The sequence below is a fragment of the Elgaria multicarinata genome, chromosome 4 (genome assembly GCF_023053635.1).
Source record: "Elgaria multicarinata webbii isolate HBS135686 ecotype San Diego chromosome 4, rElgMul1.1.pri, whole genome shotgun sequence".
Taxonomy (NCBI): Eukaryota; Metazoa; Chordata; class Lepidosauria; order Squamata; family Anguidae; genus Elgaria; species Elgaria multicarinata.
In genome coordinates, this window is record NC_086174.1 from 104,546,307 (window position 1) to 104,565,698 (window position 19,392).

Genomic DNA, 19,392 nt, shown 5'->3' on the forward strand with positions numbered 1-19,392 from the left:
TTTTCTTCTTCTTCCAGGGGGTGTGGAATATGGAGTTAGAACACTGCTTCTGTCTGTCATGTAGGCAGCACTAAAAAAATTCAAGGTGTCTTACAATCATTAATTTGTTTAATCTTTTTTTATTTTCTGTCTGTACAACCTTCAACACTTACTGTGTTGAATTAACAATTCAATTTTGCATCAGGTAAACCTCGGGAGAAAGTATACTCAGCAAGTCTGCTATGGGTTTAGGCATGCTACCAGATTTGTTGATAATCATTTTCTTGTTCAACTTAGCAGTATCCTATGCTGCACTCCCACCACCTTTTGGTGACTGATCATGAAGGTGCACCATGCTATTTACATTTCTTTTGTTTAAGTAACCATTCAACTCAATAAATTTACGTTTTAAAGCTATCAGAAGCAGATGTGTCATCCAAACCAGGCAGGGATCAAATTCCAGGGCAGTAAACAAGGATCAAAGTGGCCAGAGGCAGGTGTGTAATCAAAACAAGGCAGGGATCAAGCTCTAAGAGCAATTAATGAAAGGGACCTGGAAGTTAGGTTGTAGCCCTCACAACAAAGGCAAGCTGCTCAGACTAAGGAGAAAGCTGTGAAGCTGGGACATGACTCTTGTGGTCAGCTGATAGGTGCACAGGCAGGCTAGATACAGGCAATGAAGCATACAGCACAGTCTGCGCTGCTTGCGCTGTGTCCTGCTTGTTCATCCCTGGCAGATGGCTGGCTGGCCACTATGTGAACAGAGTGCTGGACTAGATGGACCCTTGGTCTGATCCAGCATGGCTTTTCTGATGTTCTTGCAGTGGAAATACTAGCGGTGATGCCAAAGTCAAAGAACCAGAGCCTGCCTGATGGGTGTCCTTGTTCAAGACCTACCCTGGCTCCTCACAGCTAACAGCAATGACCAAACAGAGACTTACTGTGCTGAAGTATAACATCCAAAATAGGGTGTCAAAATTCATTCTCAGCCTCTAAATCGGGGTACAGAACCTCCGGCCCAGGGGGCCACATCCAGCCACCCAGGGGTCCCAATATGTCCCTCTGGGGTTTTCCAGATAGCCATACACTCTACCTGGGGCCACACACACCCTGATCATTTGGTGGTTTTCCAGCTCTTTTCCCCATTTTAAAATGTTGAAATGCCTCTCCGAAGGCTGTTTCTAGCAGCAAGAACTTTTAAGCTAAACTAGGATGGTGTGTTCTTGTATTTTGGCCCCGCCCACCAGTGGAATGCTGCCCCTGAGAGCTTCTCTGCAGTAGGATTTGGCCCTCAGGCTGAAAAAGCTTAAGCACTCCTGCTCTAAATATATTGTCCTATGTAGAGGCTGCTCTGGGCCTCTACATAAGCATTCACCATTACAGTGTATTAGTGGCTTCAGATTCCCTGGCCTGGAGAAACAATTATCTCCAAAGCAATGGACACACTTTGTCCATTTCTTGTCCCAGTGTTACTACTGCATAATATGGCAACCATGCATACATTGCCACAGGATAGCATGCCCTGCTTGAAAAGCAGATTCCTCAGCCTTCAGGCTTTGGATATAAGACTATAATGTCCTGTTTTTGATACCTAGCATGATCAACCCTGGTGTCCAAGTATTAGGTTCATGCGGACTATCAAACTGCAAGGAAGCATCAGTGTTCCCAGCTCACTCCAGGGAGCAGGAAGGTTACAGAACTATGACAATGAATGCAATGAGGCTCAAGGAAATTAATGCATGAATGAATACTATTTGTGTTGAAGGTGGGCATAGAAATGATGGGAAATCAAACCAGTTATATCACACAGAGGCAATCTGGAGGAACGGGAGACTGACTGACGGGAATAAGAAGTGTGGGAATCTACAGGCCAGAGGATAGAGAAGAAACCCCGTAGTTGGGAGTGGGAAGCTAGTGCTATCTTCCACACAACTTCCAATATACTATATTGAATATAGGATGATGCAATGGGACAGGGTTGAGGATAGGAGTTTAAGTGGAGGCTTAGCAATGATACCTACAACTTTTCCTCCGTCCCTGCTAATGATATAAAGGTTGTATTTGACAGATCGATAAAGAATGGGAGACAATTCATGCACATTTTTTTAAAAATGTTCATTTATTGAAAGACTTTTCATTTAAGTCTCCCCTTTATGTTTCGTCAACTGCTCTTGTTAAGTTCACTTTGGTCATACGAGTAGTTGGGGGTGTTCCTCCTCGAAGACCAGCCAGGAAAATCTGAGGTCTGGGTACATTACTAGAGTTTTCACGTTTGGTCTGCGTGCTGGAATCCTTCAATGAGTACACCTGGCTGCAGTTGTCTCTTCTCATGTGACTGAGGTTAGTTTGCACTGAGTGAGTTAGCTTTTGGCGCAAGTTTGCCTGAATATAGAAAACAAAGAGATGAGAGTAATTAGAGATTATGTTAAAGAATTGTATAAACTCTTCATACTAGAAGTACCGATAATTCCGAATCAACTTATTCTGATGAGATGCAACAGCAGTTCTATGTCAGCAATGCATTAATGAGGCAATTATATTTCAGGAGCTTATTGTTGAATTAAGTCACTGTACTCCAATCTATTTTAAGATTTACTCAGTCCATACGTTTTCACTTACTACAAAAGGGCAAAAGCGAAACAGACAATTTCCATTCATTTCAGTGAGGCTTGTAGTGCAGAAGTTCCCAAATGTAAGTCTGAGAAATGTTCTCAATGCGTTACACTTGCCAGTTGTGAGGAAAAAAGACAAGTTTACATAAACTAAAACTAGTCTCAGACTAGCATGTTTTATATTTTTCTTCATACACCCTATTGGCTTTAAATCAATTGAGGGCAACTTATGCCATATTTATTTATGAAACTTGTATTTTGCCTTTCCACTTCACTGATGGCCAGCATGGCTTATATAAGGTGTTTTTTTTTTTCATACAAACAAAACAAAGCCACCTTATAAAGTAATAAACATAACATGCATATTAAAACAATTAAGATCTAGAAGCCATTATTAAATTTTACCAAAAGCTTGAACAGGACTGTTTTCATAAGGTGTCTGAAGTTAGTACTAGGGGCTTATATTGGGGAGGGCATTCTACAGCCAGGGCACTACAACAAAGAGCCAGTGAAGATCTTCAGTGCTGGTAAGATGTATTTGGTATGGTGGACACATTCATAACACGGCAACTGCTTTCTGAACCAGTTGCAGTTTCTGTACACTTTTAGCAAACATACTTTAGGAAAGCAGAACTGAAATCTATACTGCAAGATGATAATATATCCCCAATGTTGACTTACATCAGAGTAAAACGTTTACTATTCAGTGCTGACTGAATTTCTTTAATGTTATTTGCTCTAATTTTGTCAGAGATCTATATTGCCTTATTTTTATTAAGTAATATATTACATTTCTACACCCAACAGTCAAAGTTCTGTGTGTGGTTTGCAACATTTAATATCATAAAATTCAACATGGTGAAATATTATATAAAAGTTTAAAACTACAGTATAAAACAAAACCAAAATAAACCTAGCAGCAGTGCAAAAATTTAAAATACAGTATTGGATTTAAAACAGAACTGACTCAAATGTCTGAGAAAATAAGAAAGTCTTCGCCTGGCACTGGAAGGGGCATAATATAAGCGAGCCGATCTAGGAAGCATTCCACAACTGGCATGCCAAAAAGGCCCTCTTCTCAGTAGCCACCCACCTCAATTTCTTTGGTGGGGGCTCCTGAGAAGGATGGCTTTCCTTCTCAGTCCGCATTCATTCCACTCCTTCTCATACTCCTTCACAACAGCTGACGAGCTTAGGTATGGGAGGAAATGAACCTTCAGGTAACCTGGCCCCAAGATATTTAGAGCTTTGAATATTAATACTAGCCCTTTGAATTGGGCCTGGAAATGGACTGGCAGCCAGTGCAGATGGAGAACTACTGGTATAAAATGATCTTGTTGGCCAGTCCCCATTAACAACCTCCCTGCCCTATTTTGGACCAGCTAAAGTTTCTGGATCATTTTCAAAGACAGCCCCATGTGTAATGCATTGCAGTAATCTAGTAATCCAGACAAGAGGTTATCAGAGCATGAATAACTGTAGCCAGGCTATATCTGTCCAGATAAGGACATAGTTGGCATATCAGCCTAAACTGATAAAAGTCCACCTGCGCCGGATACAAGAGCACCCCAAACTATGAACAGATAATTATTATTGTAGTTTGTCTGCACTAAACTTAGATAATGTTGGCACAAACCAGTTTGATGGCTTTCCTTCTCAGTTCCCATTCGTTCCACTCATAATCCTTCACAATAGTTGGTGGCAAAATATGGGTGTCAGTCTGAGTACTGCTGTCACATTTTGTGATTGGTTTCAACAAATTCTTGTCTTTTGCTCTGATCTGGAACAACAGCAAAAATAAACGGTGCTATTTATTATTTCCATCCACACATTTTTGAAAGAATGGCAGACTAACTTAACTTGGATTTGAAATAATTTGTTCTTAGGCATTGAGCAATAATACATAAAACCCAAAGGCAAAAATGTAGTCAAAAGATCACTTTGCACACTTCCAGATGGGGCTGTTTGTATGCTGAGCATAGCGAATCAATGTTCCAACTTCATATAAGCCACACTGGTACTGTGACAATCTGTGACATGTTCATTGCAACTAGTCCACAATGAAGTAGAAAAATCAGCAATGGCAAAATGCTGGTTTTAGCTATAGCACCAAATATTGCACTAGATACCTCTTCTTTGAGATGCTTTCCATAGAACAAAGGCGGGGACTGTGTATTCCTCCAGATGTTGATGAACATCAGCTGTCATCAGCCCTCACCAGCACAGGGATAATGGGAACTGCAGTCCAACAACATCCAGAGGGAAACACTTCCCCCATCCCTGCTGTAAAAGGTGCTTTCTGGGAGTGTCCTAAATCAATAAAGGATGAATGTGGTGAGTACCTGAGAATAAGGGGCAAGGGATTCAAATTGCTGATGGAGCTCAAGCAGCTGAATAAGCTCTGCGCTTTCCTTTGCTTTTTCACCAATCATCTTAATATATTTATCTGGGTTCTTGGCAAAACTATACGCAGCTTCCACAGAACTAAAAGTATAATATTTCTCCTTGTGTTTCAGAACTCCAAGAGAAGGATTTCCTAAGAAGTAAAAAGCACAAATGTTTTTCTTATGACATTCCTGATGGCAATTACACTGTTTTGATTTTGAAATTAAGAATGTATGTAGAGTTTAACCTTTTTTAAAAAATCAGTCAACTTTACATTGGCTCTGTTCAAAAGACACCTTCATTTATACAAATTGATGGGAGTGGAGAAACATAATATGCGTGTTCAGAAGACACCTTAATGATTTTATTAGAATGTAAGCCTATGCGGCAGGGTTTTGCTATTTTATTGTTTTACTCTGTACAGCACCATGTACATTGATGGTGCTATATAAATAAATAAATAAATAATAATAATAATAATAATAATAATAACCATGGGGAATAAGGCCTTATTCACTGTGGTTAAAGCTGTGGTTTAAAGTGTCTTCTGAACAGGGACATTGTGTTTCTCCACTCCCATCAATTTATATAAATGAAGAAAGAGATTAGGGTCCTTCAAACCCAATCCTCCATAACGTTAATCACAGCAAAGTTTTTTTGTTTGTTTGCTTTTACAAAGAACATGGTCACGTTCTAGTTTCTTTGCTGAATACACAAATACAAATATTTATATTCTTATCTTGCAATCCTATACACAGTGCTACAGAATCAATAGGGCTAACTTTCACATAATAGCCATGTGGGGCATTCCATAGGTACAGTGGAAGTTCCAACAACACCATCCTCCCCAACAAGTCAATTCTGAGCTGCCCAGAAAAAAAGAGATTACACCCACAGAAGTGCTTGTATATTACTATGGAGCAGTTTGTATCCTGGCCAAAATAAATGGGATCATGATATTAGAAGTTTTTGTTGACTATTTTGATATAAAAATGCAATTTGTAAAATGCAACTGACAAGGAGATACAAACATTTATTTTCAGCGATCCGCCTTAGGAACGACCACAAATTGAAGCATACATAGAAATGTTTTTACTGTGAATTGCTAGATTGGCAATTAGCCTAACTAATAAGACGAGATGATACTCAAGAACAGAGAAGGAAGTCGAACTTGATAGGGTACTAGATGAAATGATTGAGGACTTCAACATTTGGAGAGCTGTGGAAGCTCCATCTACTAACTCTGACCTTGGCTTTGTTCCCAACTCTACACATGCTGCTTTTCTACTTTCTGTTCTACCAACAAACCCTTCTTCCTCTATCACATCAACAAAACTAAAAATTGAAAGGGCAAAGCCAATCAGTGCCACGAAGTGATCCACTGAAGAGCAGAATGGTGGCGGTTTGGCTAGATACACTTGAAAAGCACCTTCTGAAGAACCGATTTTCCCTCTTGATAAAGAATGCACATATTCAAAACACCTATTCCTTGCTATTCAGAACGAGGAGTTCTTGGATTAGGAGATGAACACTGCTATGAAGCATCAAGAATACGCGTAAAGCAAAAACAAAACAAAACACCACCATCTATAAGTAGTGTACCTGGGAGGAGGAAACCATCTTTCACAGCAAAACTGTAAGCACAAAATCCATGGTACTGAATTAGCATTTGGCTAAAGTTAATTGTGGATTCTGGAAAGAGCCATTCTTCTTTGCTAAAGTCAGCAGGATTTACTTTGCTATCTGAAAAATAATATATCCCAAGAAAAAAGAGACACATCATAGTAAATGCAGGATAGAAGTAATTCCATCTTAGAGTTACTTACAATATTACTAAGATAATCTGGCCATAGTCATTCTATATATGCACACCCATACACATGTTCCGAAGTCAATTTTATTCCTCTGAAAGTCATGGCACAAGTCCTATTGAGATACTGAGTAAGCGGGAAGTTCAGGACAGCTTTTGATATCCAGAACACTTTCCAAATTAAGCTACAAAACAGGGCCATTTGTTTGACAAGATTTTTTTTTAAAAAAAAGCTTCCTCTAAAAAGCCCACGAATGCAGAATACATGATTACTGCCCACACAGTTAAAGATCTAGCATTCACAGACCCTTGATATTATTTATTATTATTTATTTACAATATTTTTATACCGCTCTATTATCTAACACAGATTCCAGGGCAGTGAACAAATGTATAAACAGTAAACGAAAGAAGATTAAGAAAGCAAATTAAAATTGCTCAATTTAAAAACAAAGGAGCCAGAAAAACTGTGGCTAGTCAGTTGAGGAAGGCTTCTTGAAACAAGAGTTATTTTCAGGAGGCGCCAGAAGCAGCCTAAGCGTTGGTGCCTGCCTGACCTCCAAGGACAGGGAGTTCCACAGAGAAGGGGCCACTACACTAAAGACTCATCTCCTGGTGGATTCCAATTAGGCCATAGGTCCACGTGGAGCATGCCCTTTGATGACCTCAGTGATCGGGCAGGTTGGTAAGGGAGAAGGCACTCCCACAGGTATTTTATATAGCTAAGAACCTGAAGATAGTATTCCACAGACTTCATGGTGTGCAATTACTATACAGTAGTTCAAAAATTCATGATTTTTTAAGTACCAGCACTTTCCTCTAATCTTTCTTCATCTGTTTTCACAATAATATCTTCAAGAAGAGACTCCATCACGTCTTCTGGAAAGATTAGTGAATGGCTTCCTAAGAACTGCTGGAGATTGATAGTCAAGTTATTGAGGAAACTGAGCACCAGTATCTCATCTTGAAAACTAGTCCATAAGCTAGAAAGTGAAATAAATATCGGCTAGAAGAAAGAAAAAGAAAAAAGAAAAAGTAGATATTAAAATTGCATTTCCATTACGTCTGCAAAACAGTACTGCCCCCTTCTCAAAAGTATGTATCTGCTGTCTTTTACGTATGCTGCATGTGGTAGGACGAAGAAATAGCAAGGGATCTAAAACATTCTTTAAAAAAAGAGAGAGAGAGAGAGAGAATAATGTAAATAACACACCTAGGATGCAATCCATTCTGTGTTTACACAGAAAAAAGTCCTAAAACTCCCAGCATGCTGGGTGTTGTAGGACTTTACCTTGTCTAAACATGCACTGGAGTGTGGCCTTAAAGGATTTTGAGAGAAATGTTTACACTCAAATGAAGACGATCTCTCCTCTACTTAACTCACATACTGAAGTCAGGAATGCTGTTCTCTGGCACAGCACAGCATAACAGCAGCGGAAGCTTATGGCTTAGATTTTGGTGGAGCTGTGAGTAATTTCTGGGTTTTAGTCAGGACCAGCCAGAACTCTAAAGTTGTTATCCAAGGTGCTGAACCTATCCATGAATACCTGTTCCTTTACATAAAGTGCAGGGTAAGAGGTTTAGCTCCTCCCAAAATTTAAAAGTCAAATAATAACTCTAATCAACCATCTCGGGTTTTTTCCAAGGGACTCAGAAATGATGAAGGATCATTTAACTCTAGTTAATTAAGTTTTCACCAATCAAAATAGATATTTAACATTGGAATCCACTGCACTGCTTAGGGGACAAACAAAGGGCTATCCAAGCAGAACTTTTTTTTCTTTTTTTCTTTGAATGGATGACCACAAGGCCATATTATAAACCTTCATTTGAAACTTCCCTCTGTTTCAAAAACAGTTTTCTGTGTAGTGCAGGTAAACGAAGAAAAGAAAAACCAAGTCTTAAACACCCTTGGACTAATAGACCAGGATCCTACTCTCTATTAGATAATGAAGGAGAGTTCTGTGCTTTCCGGTATCTATTATGAAAAGATGGCTGCAGAATCCTACACAAGCACATACTGACCTTTTATAAATAAAATTTTATCATTTAACTTAAGAACATCAACCAGAAACTTACATAAACCAGAGATGTAGGCACCGCTGTCTTCGCCCGAACAATATTTTTCAGCTCTTCCATTTGTGCTGCAAATTGCTTGTCCATCATCTCAACTTCTTGTGCACATGTGATCACATCAGACTGTAAAGACAGTATATGCCAGGTAGTGATTACAATTATAGTTGGTTGGATCTACTAAATTACTCAATATACACAAACAATCAGTTTTTGGACTGGGCTGAAGTGTAATGCAATTCATGTAATAACATGAAGCCAACTTAAAGCATGCTTAATCAGAATTGTGTCCCACTAAGTTGAGTGAGGCTTACTCACAGGTACGTGTGAGTAACATGTACCTCAGCCTTAGAATAGGGCTAATGGGGTGGAATGTTGTGATATGTTAATTCAGTGGTCCTTGGGCAGCAACACACACAATGGGCCTGTTTGCACAATCACAGCGGGGGAAATAAGCCACAACAGCCCATGGGTTCTGAGTGGTTTGTTAAGCACAGCAACAAACCACCCTAGCCGGGTTCCATGACACATCAAGCAATGCCAGCGATGGTAATTATGCAAATCCCCCCTGGCATGCAACTGGCATGTGTGTGTGGAATTAAGCTATACCTGGTCAAAGGGTGAATGTTTTAATGAATGAAGTCAGGAACATTATTGCATCCATCTGCCTATCGATTCTCTCTCCTGTCACTGCCCTATTTTTATTGCTTTTACATACCGTAAAAGAACTCCCTAATCCTCCAGTCAGTTTTCCTAAAGGTGAACTTCAAATAAGTTTGCATACTTAGTCAGTCATACATGATAACTGACCAACAGTCACTGCTAGACTCTCAATAATCTGAACGTATACAGCAACATTACCCTATGTATTGCAGAGAACGTAAGAAAAAGAATACAGTGCCATCTGGAAGCTTGTATCCTCCTATACCAACTAGAAGTCGGTAACCTATGATGAATCCGGTGCCAACACTTATAAATGTATCAAAAGCTTACAGGCATAATTGATGCATTTGCATACTACAGATGTTGCAATACAGAACAGAATCTTACCAGAATAATATAGAGAAAAGCCTCATGTTGTCTCACGTTGTACAGTACTTCTTTTAACATTGTTAGTTTAAGTTCCACCTCAGCATTTTGACTAAGGTGCATCATTTCAATCAAAGCTGTGTATCGGTATGCCAGCTCCTGCGAAGCATGTAGCTCTATATCTATATGATGGCTGGCTGCTGGGATAGCTTCATTCAGAATAGCTGGTACTGTTGACATAGGATTAGTTTGAAAAATATGGAGGCGATATGACAGTAATAACTAAGAATATCTACTTGCATTTCAGTAAACAGCCATGGAGACTTCTCCCACACATTTCTGTCTAAATTATCAGGGTTCTGATTGAAATGGCTGCATTCAGCCTTCCATGTACACACCTGTGATTCTGAGTGGTCCCTTTGTCCTGAAGCCCTTTGCATGCCTCAGAAGGTCTTTCCTGAAGATCAGGAGACCCTCTGAAGCAGCATTCAATACAGCATGAAAGGCTGCAGATGGAAGGGGGAATTGGAAATCATACATGTGCAGAAGGCCATGAAGCACACACAGAGGCCTCTTTGGATTCTGGAATAGGTCTATTCACTATTTACAAGGCCTATTGTTACTCTATTTATTAATAAATACAGAAATTAAATGTTGAGGATATTCAGCAAAGACAGTTAACCTGTGGCTGAACAGCCTAAATCACTTATTGTTTGGAAAATCTACTCAACTGTAATGCTCATATCAAGCAATTCAAATGGACTGAATGGAACCAGTTATTACCTAGGGAGGTTGTGGGCTCTCCCACCCTAGAGGCATTCAAGAGGCAGCTGGACAGCCACCTGTCAGGTAGGCTCTGAGGTGGATTCCTGCATTTAGCAGGGAGGTGGTGGTTGGACTCAATGACCTTATAGGCCCCTTCCAACTCTACTATTCTATGATTCTATGACTACTTACAAAATTATGATCAGCACAGAACATTTTTAACATGTTAGAAAGTGGCTTAAATGTGTAAAGCCCTTCAGTTTAGTGCCTACAGTATTAACTGCATATATACCTACACTCATCTATGCCTTCTCCTCCTTTCCCACAGTCCTTGTTAAATAACCGAATCCCTGTAATAATCATGGTGAGTTCTTTCAACTGCCGCTCTTTCTCCTTCTTGCTGAGAGAGAGGAACGCAGCAAGTTCTGTTTGAGGAAACACACTCTGGAGGGCAGCTGGAAAAGGTGTGTGTAAAAAAGAAGACATTCAGACAACAACATGACATCAATAGAACTACCCAAAGGCCAAATACTGGAAGCACTTTGGGGAAAGACCATAATTTCTTTGCTCTGTGCTATGTCTAGTATATGAGATACTTATCCATATTTGAGGCCCTGCCCTCCTATGTTGGAGATAATGGCTTGAATTATCCATGAATAAACAGGGCGTGCACAACAGGGCTTTTCTTCCTCCTCCTTCCTACTGTAGTCCCGCTATAGTCACTTCCAACATACTAAGCATAGTAAGAGCTATAAAACTTGTTTCAGTTGAAGACATTCATTCATAAACTCTTGGCATAAACTGATCCTGGCTCACATGCTCTGTTCTGTTCTCAGCTTGGTGTTGTTATCTGCAGTCATATTTGTATATGTTTGTGTTTTGAGCTTTTTGTCTGGAAGGTAATCATTTTTGTACTTTGGATTGTTTTTAGACCTGCAGGGTGCTGCCTTGAGTGCCTCATGTTGAGGTAGAAAGGCAAGATAGAAACAATTTTAAATTAAAATAACCCTACCCAGCCAATAGCCACCAGTTGCTGATTGATCCTCATTCTAAAGACTGCTATTTTGAGTTGGATGTTAGTGAAACTCATTATATATTTGAAAGGGTTACTAACCAGTTGCCTCTCTAATGACCTTGATGTCTGTAGGGGATCCAAGGCCCGAACGCAGCAGCACATAGCTGACAATCTTTCGATAAACACTTTCCAATTCTTCTCGTGTACGAGCACGGTTATCTGTAATTTCTCTGCTCACTGGAGCAAGCCTGGACTCCAAAACACGATGCTGTTCATTAATTAACTCAACTAAGAGGAAACACAGAAAATCAGCTGAAAAGTTATTGAATCTTTCTCTAATCATAATGCTGTGATGGACCACCTAAAGTTCTAGATTTCAGTGGAGCAAAGCAGAGCCAATCACACTGGGCCGAGAGTTTTGCAGTTACCTATCAGTTGTAATCCAAGGGTGCTTCCAGATGAGGCTTTTATAGTGCCATCACCTTGCCTCATTTACAGAATTTTACAGGGGTCCAGATGACATTATCTTCCACTTGTAACTCTCCCATGTTTTCCCACCATTTCTGAACATCAACAGGTTTCTAGCAAAGTTAATAAAAAATGTCCACACCTTACATGCTCACACCCTCTCATCCTTTCCCATTCTGATGCACCAGGGCTGAAATGTTAGTGAACACAATGGGACTTACATCTGAGTAAAATGCATAGGATTGTGTTGTAGAACTGGTAATTACACAACTTCACCTATAGTAAGTTATAGCAATAAAATGTAACTGTTCAGTTTGGTGCAGGATGTAAGAATGATTTTTAAAAAGACACCTATCCAGGATTTTTTTTAAAAATGGGAAACTATGAACTCATCTAATGATGGGCAAATTTTGATATATTTATTTGAAGTGGCAATGCAATTTAAAGCTTTTTTGGGGCTTGCCACTTTTTCATGTCCATATATTGATATTATTTGGTTTTACTGTTCTATGTCAATAGTATCATAAAATATTCACTTATAGCAAGAATAGGTGTATTGTGGCTACAATCCTATGCATATTTACCAGGTAACACTTATTGAACACAGTGGTAATTATTTTTGTATAAACATGCATAGAATCATGTATCATATTCACATTAAATAGTTCCACAGTTTGATTACCTCGGTTTGTATAGTTCATATCAAAATAAACTTGCATCTTAATAGTGTCCAGGGATGGATTTCTAGTGTCAAGAAGTCTGTCAATGCAAAGCTAAAAAGAGACACTATTGAAGTAAGTTCTTTGAAGCCACTTAGCAGTTCTAACAAATTCAAATACGATGGCTAGAAGCATCAACTGTCATCCATTTATCTCATTTTAATGGAAGATTTTATTTTAAATTTGTGTTCACACACTGGAGGTGCAAAATTAAGTTCCAATAGTGCACAAACAGGTTTTGGGGGCAATTCCAAAAAAAAACCTGGAGTTTAATCAAGTGTTTATCATTGAATGGCCTTAAACACTTTGGAAAGCATATGTTTTCAGCGATTTTGTGGTGGTATGAATTTGAAACATATAATTTTTAATTACAGCCAGTGTAGTGTAGTGGTTAGAATGTTGGAGGAAGACTTGGGAAATCCGGGTTCTAAGTCTCCACTCAGTCATGAAGCTCACTGGCATGCTTTAGGCCAGTCACTGACTTTCAACCTAACCTCCCTCACCCGGTTGTTTTGAGGATAAAATGGAGGGGAGGAGGACCATATAAAAAGTGTGTGTGGGGGGGGGGGGAAGTGGCATATAAATGTAATAACAGAAAATGAAATGAAATTTGATAAAAGCTACACATGAACAATAATTTAGGCTCCAATCCCGGGTAGAACCCAGATGCTTAAATCCCACTGACTGCAATGTTATGTGTGGACAGGACTGCAGCCTTTAGGCACAATGCCCTAGGAAGATCCTCTACACAAGCCTCATTGAAATGAATGTTTGCTGGGTAAGAGCACTACTGTAGGATGTAAATTAAAGCAGTCAAGTAAATGCAGATTAAAATGTGAGCTTTCATTTGGACTTCAAGCAAAATTGTCCCTTCTGGATGGATGATCAGTAGCGGTAAACAAAGAATCAATACATTTAAATTGTTTTTTCTAAACATAAACAAATTATCTCCGCAATAATAGAAATGTCGATCATTTGATCCCTTGAAAAACAGCATTTGCTATACTTATTTAAATTGCATTAACCAATTCAAAGCACGTCAGTTGTTTAAGAGACTGCCTTAATTTGCTGAGAATACATTAATTGAAACAGGTACAAAAGTTGTCAAAAATGTACAGGATCCTTTAGAACATGTTCCAAATGTTTAATTACCGTAATAAGTTTTTGCACATCAGCCTTTGTAAGGGTTCTATCCACATTAAATCCATTTCGTGGATCCAATACAACAGCTTTCACCTATAAGTTTACAAAAGAGGTTTCCAGATGAATCTGTACCATTTGCCTTTAAATAAATCTTACTCTGGTATAATTGTAACTGTATAATTGACATTATGCGAATGTCACATCCCAATTTAAATGAATAGGAATGAGGAGTAGCTCCCTGAACCTAGCAAACATACTTACTTGGATATTTCTTTTAAAATCAATGGAATTTAACACCCTTGTACATTATTATTATCTCTTTCTTGCTCATGGCGGTTTTTCTAGATGGACATGATGGGCATTGCCAAGTCATGCTGTCTTTTACAGATTCAGGAATTTCCTGACAATTGAACATGTTTTAAGTATGACTGCTTTCTGGATGTTGGTGTGGATGTATTTTGGTAGGCCCAGTTTCTGAAGGTTTTCTGTATAGTTTTTTGATGTGATGCCAGTGACTGATGTGACTAACGGAATAATTGTTCCTGTTGATTGAAATGCAATTAACCAGCCTGCATGGGAAGAAAATAGTAGTGAACTGTGGCACTTTTCAAGTATTATGACAAGGAGGAGTCTGCACCTGTCTGTGAATAGGTGAAAGGCACAGAGCATAACCCCAAATTGTTGGAGGTCTCAAAATATAGTTCAGTATTGAGACTTACAGTGCCTTGCATAAATATTCAGCTCCAAATGTGCCCTCATCTATCCCTGCTTTTTCAGTGCCATCTGGTGCAGATTGCTTCACCACGGTGCATAAGATTGGCTCTGATTCTGCTAGTTTCATTCAAGTATGTACAGTACATGTCAAATATGTATATTTATTTGCTCCATACCCATCCTTCCAATATGCAAACCCTGGCTCAGTTGCTTCATGAACAGCATGTTGGTGCTGTCCTTGTTATCTTTCCAAAACTAGACTGCAGCTTTTTTAAAAAGTCAAAAAGCATGCCTTTATTGCTATCCACCCATCACTAATTAACCTTAACCTGGTCTTCCCTAAGCTATTGCCCTCCCAATGTTTTAGACTACAACTCCTAGTATTCCTGACCATTGGCAATGCTGACTGGGGCTAATGGGTGTTGAAATCAAAAACATCTAGAGGGCACCGGATTGTGGAAGGCTGCCTTAGACTTACACTGTCACTGGATACACCCTTTATGTCTCTTTCACAGACATTATAATTTTAATGTCATAGCCGTGACAATAATATGGTGAAAAGAGCATTTAAACAGAGGGCACCAGAAAAATATCTATTTTGCTCTTACCATGAATGCCACCAGAGTTTCTGATACAGTTTGTCCCTTCATGGCACATTCTTGTCCTATTTCACGGATTATGTTCTTTATGACACTTTCGGCTTGAGAGTGAGCCATTCTGTACCATCAAAAGATGAAGGATGGATACTTGTTAGAATACATTGCCATTCTTCCCCCCACAGTAACCTTCACTGACAGCACTGTGATTGCATATTCAATCATCAAGCTTTCAAGCTTTCAAAAACAATGTGGCCAAGAGGCAGAGGTGATTTATGGTTACTAGGAAAGTTGATGATAAAGGATAATCAAAATAGCTTCTGTCTGATATGTGAAATATATCAAGTGAACAAGTCTATGGGTTCTTCCAGACGAGGCTTTTAACGTGCAATTGCCCTGCCTGATTTGTGGAATGTTACAGCAGATCCAGACATTGTCATCTTCCATTTGTAACCCTCCTGTGTTTTCCCATCACTTCGTCGGTCTTTTTTATTACAAGAAATCTGTTAAGACAGGAAAGATGGAATAGCCACATAATGCCATTTGACTGGTCCCACTATGAGCAGCCTGTCTGCAAGCATAGCAAGATTAACCACAGAGCTAAGGGGGCTATAGTCCCCACCCCAACATCTGGGAAATCCAGAATAGTAGTGCAGCTATGATTGGGCAGTAGCATACCCAGCCCCAAACAACGGGTAACAGGAGTGACAGGAACACTGTTGTTTCTAGCTCAGGTCTTAGTTCATGCAAAAAAAGAAGTGTTTTTGCTGCATTTGTAACCATTAAAAAACATGCCAATGTAAATAAAGTCCAGCGTTATACCCTTATTGTGTGAGTAGGTAGGTGGTGGTGGGTCACTGTGGCTGATTATGGGTTATGTCAGCACTGTAAAGTAGTCCATGGTTGTTATGCCTATATTACCGGGAGGGACACCAGTGTATTACAATACTGAAGTTTAGTTCAGAGGTATCTTGTCTGATAGTGGGTTAGGTATTTTTAGGAAAATGCACTCAGGGTGAGTGAGTATGAGGTATTTAATAAAAGGAAAAATACTTTTCTTATTTTTTTTTCATTAAATATTTTCTGCATTTAATTTCCTTCAAACCTCACTGTTTACATTTCCTCATCATCACTACATGTACCACTACATGTACTGTATATAAAACGGAAAATCTCCATACAACTCCATGCATCTAATGAAGTGGGCTTTAGTCCATGAAAGCTTATGCAAAAATAGCAGTAAAAGACATTTTTGTTTATGCTTTTAATTAAGTGACTTTGAGTGGATGTTCATGCAGAAGGTGGAGCATAAGGGTGGGGCAATGAGAATGATGAGATTTTTTTTCTTCAAATTTTTAATGTTTATATGAGTTATAAAAGTTGGTGCCAGTCTTCAGTCTCCCTCTTCAGGATCTCAATAAGATTAATTTCCAAGTGGGGTACTGGATGCATCTTGTCTGTACTGCACTTGTACGTGCACACAGTAATGCAATGCACAGATGTCTATTTTATATGCTAGAGAGGCTTATTGTGACCATAGTGTAACTATTATGTTTTTCTAGTATAGAATCAATTATTTTGTTTTAGTATATTATGTTCTGGCTTTCCCCCAGGAATTAAGGATCTTTTGTTTTTACCCTCACAAAAATCCAGTGAGGTAGGTTATGCTGAGAGGTAGTGATTGGTCAAGATCATCCAATGAGAAATTGGAGGCATTTGCTGGTCCTCCTCAGGTGGAAAAATATCCTGGGCCAGTGCTGCCTGTGTATGTGTGAATCCTGTTTGGCAGTTGTGTCCAAATGTGTCAATCTATGTCTCTTTCTTGAGAGAGTGTGTGTGTGTGTGAGAGAGAGAGAGAGAGAGAGAGTAAGCTTTGATTTTTTGTTTTGTTTTATGTGTCTGTATACTGTATGCTGTAAACAAAGGGAAGTTTTGTGCAGTTAATCCGTCTTTCCCTCCTTAACAAATTTGCTGGGTGCTTCCAGTAGAAACGTTTATCACATCATTGCCCTACCTGGTTTACAGAATTTTATGGGGGAACCAAACAACGACAATCCTCCTGAGTTTTCTTTCCCACCTCTTTTTTCTTGCTGCAGAAAATCCATTAAGGAAAAAAAGACAGAATGGGTTACACAATATCTTCCAATTGGGAGCGCTAAGAGCCCTCCACCTAGAACAGGGGCAGGTAACTTTTGTCCCTCCAGATATTTGGGCCTACAGTTCCCATCAGCCTTAAACAGCATAGCCAATGAAGGATGATGGGAGTTGTAGGCCCAAACATTTGGAGTGCCACAAGTTGCCCACTCGTGGTCTAGAAGCACGCTTTCTGGTAAGAACATAAGAAGAGCCATGCTGGATCAGACCAAGCGTCCATCTAGTCCAGCATTCTGTTCACACAGTGGCCAACCAGCCATCTTTCAGGGGCCAACAAAGCAGGACAAAGTGCAAGAGCACCCTCCCACCCATGTTCCCCAGAAACTGGTGCACATAGGCTTACTGCCTTGAATAATGGAGATAGCACACAAAGCGACAGAAACTGTGGTGGAAAAAAACACAAGAGGCTTATAAACATTAGTTGATGTCATCTGAACCTCTATAAAATTCCGTGAAGGAGGCAAGGCATCTGGAAGTACCCTGAGTATCATGGAAAAAATTGTAGCATCCAACCCCAATACTACTCTCTCTCTCTCTCTCACACACACACACACACACTTCTTTGGCAGGCGGCCTTTTGCCTTACAGATGTGCGGCATGTAGACATCCAACAGGTGTTGAATTCCCCAGTGGAGAAGTGTTGCCATGGGGAAACTTCACCGGTTCAGGTTCAGCCTGTTACATCGCTGGTAAAAGTGCCAACACTCTTGAAGGCTCAACTGGGGCATTAAAAAACACACCCAACCCTCTCACTTGCCACCAGCACACCTTTATTCTTGTCAATAATAATAATAATAATAAATTTATTTCTTACGCGCCTGTCCGTTTGGATCGAGGCAGGGAACAACAATAAGTATAAAATACATAAAACTGAATTAAAAACATAGCATACGTTATTAAAACATCCTAAAAACATCCTTGATCTTCCTTCCCGTCCAGCTCCGCTCGAACAAGCCTCCCACACAGATGAACGTCAGATTTACCTGCTTCTTCCTTCTCCGGCGCGATACCCCTCACAGGGGCCCCTTCAGTGCCCCACCACCGTCCCTTTCTCCCCTCAGCAACAGTTTGTCGTCCCCGGCCGCCCCCGTTTCCTGAAAAGAAAAGAAGCGCCTGCCTTGTATTCTTTGCGGAAGGGCCGCGTTTCCATGGAGACTGCAGGCGCCTCTCCAACGCAGCGCGAAGGGCGGGTCTGAAAGGCCCGAGGGGCGTGGCCTTACTCGAGCGCCTTGCAAGCGCTGGGCGGAATCAAGGGACAGGTGTGTCCGCTGAGACGCACCTTCCTTCTTTCTTGGTACCACCACCGCCAGCCCTCTCGTACTCTGGGGACTGACCCCTCTTCCGATCTCTAAGCACCTTTACTTCCTCGTAAAGATGATTGTTACTAACCATTCTTGTTATTTTCATAGTGTAGTTTCAAACTTTTATATATGCTTCTTTATCGTCTTGTATTGTATTGAGAGTTTCGGCTATTGGGCGGAATAGAAATAATACTACACACCGTATCCCGCTGTTCCCCCAACGAGCAAGGAGTTGTTTCACGCTTTATGGGAAAGGTTTGTAGTGGCGAAACACGAGTGTTTCTCGTAATAAACACGTAAAGTGGGAAGAGCCGTAGGACACGTGGCAGGAAGCCAGAGCCAGCCCGTCTCACGTTGCCTTTACTGCTGCCTGCTGGGAACACTGATATAGCAGGCGAAGTGGTCCTCAACGCCTCATTTTATCCTCACGGCAATTTTGTAGTATAAAAACACCTAAGAAAAAAGCACAGTGGTTGTTTGCCAGTGCCAAATTACAGGGTTTGTGCCCCACTGGATATTGTGATAACCAACCAAATGCTATGGTTTGGTTATTATATACTTGCTTGCTGAGTGCTTTTGTTCCGTATTTTGCCTTTTGTAGGGTTTACATAAATTGGGTTCACTGAGCA

General features: G+C 40.1%; 1 protein-coding gene across 1 annotated transcript; it reads right to left on the reverse strand.

Moving 5' to 3' along the window:
* Window positions 1-2,129: 2,129 nt before the first annotated feature.
* Window positions 2,130-18,506, reverse strand: CFAP206 (cilia and flagella associated protein 206). Its single transcript, XM_063125775.1, has 13 exons — window positions 18,446-18,506; window positions 15,321-15,429; window positions 14,008-14,091; window positions 12,819-12,909; window positions 11,768-11,956; window positions 10,950-11,108; window positions 9,910-10,118; window positions 8,866-8,985; window positions 7,594-7,792; window positions 6,579-6,719; window positions 4,934-5,127; window positions 4,228-4,371; window positions 2,130-2,361 (listed from the first exon to the last, which is right to left on the reverse strand). Exons 2-13 carry the CDS (start codon window positions 15,426-15,428, stop codon window positions 2,131-2,133), a joined length of 1,869 nt encoding a protein of 622 aa, XP_062981845.1. The 5' UTR covers window position 15,429; window positions 18,446-18,506; the 3' UTR covers window position 2,130.
* Window positions 18,507-19,392: the final 886 nt, after the last annotated feature.

Coding starts and splice junctions, on each gene's coding strand:
- CFAP206 (XM_063125775.1), bottom strand. CDS start 15,428: ATGGCTCACTCTCAAGCCGAAAGTGTCATAAAGAACATAATCCGTGAA. Junction 11,957..12,818: donor TATGAACTATACAAACCGAG/GTAATCAAACTG, acceptor GTTTCCTCTTAG/TTGAGTTAATTAATGAACAG. Junction 6,720..7,593: donor AAGATTAGAGGAAAGTGCTG/GTACTTAAAAAA, acceptor ATTATTTTTCAG/ATAGCAAAGTAAATCCTGCT.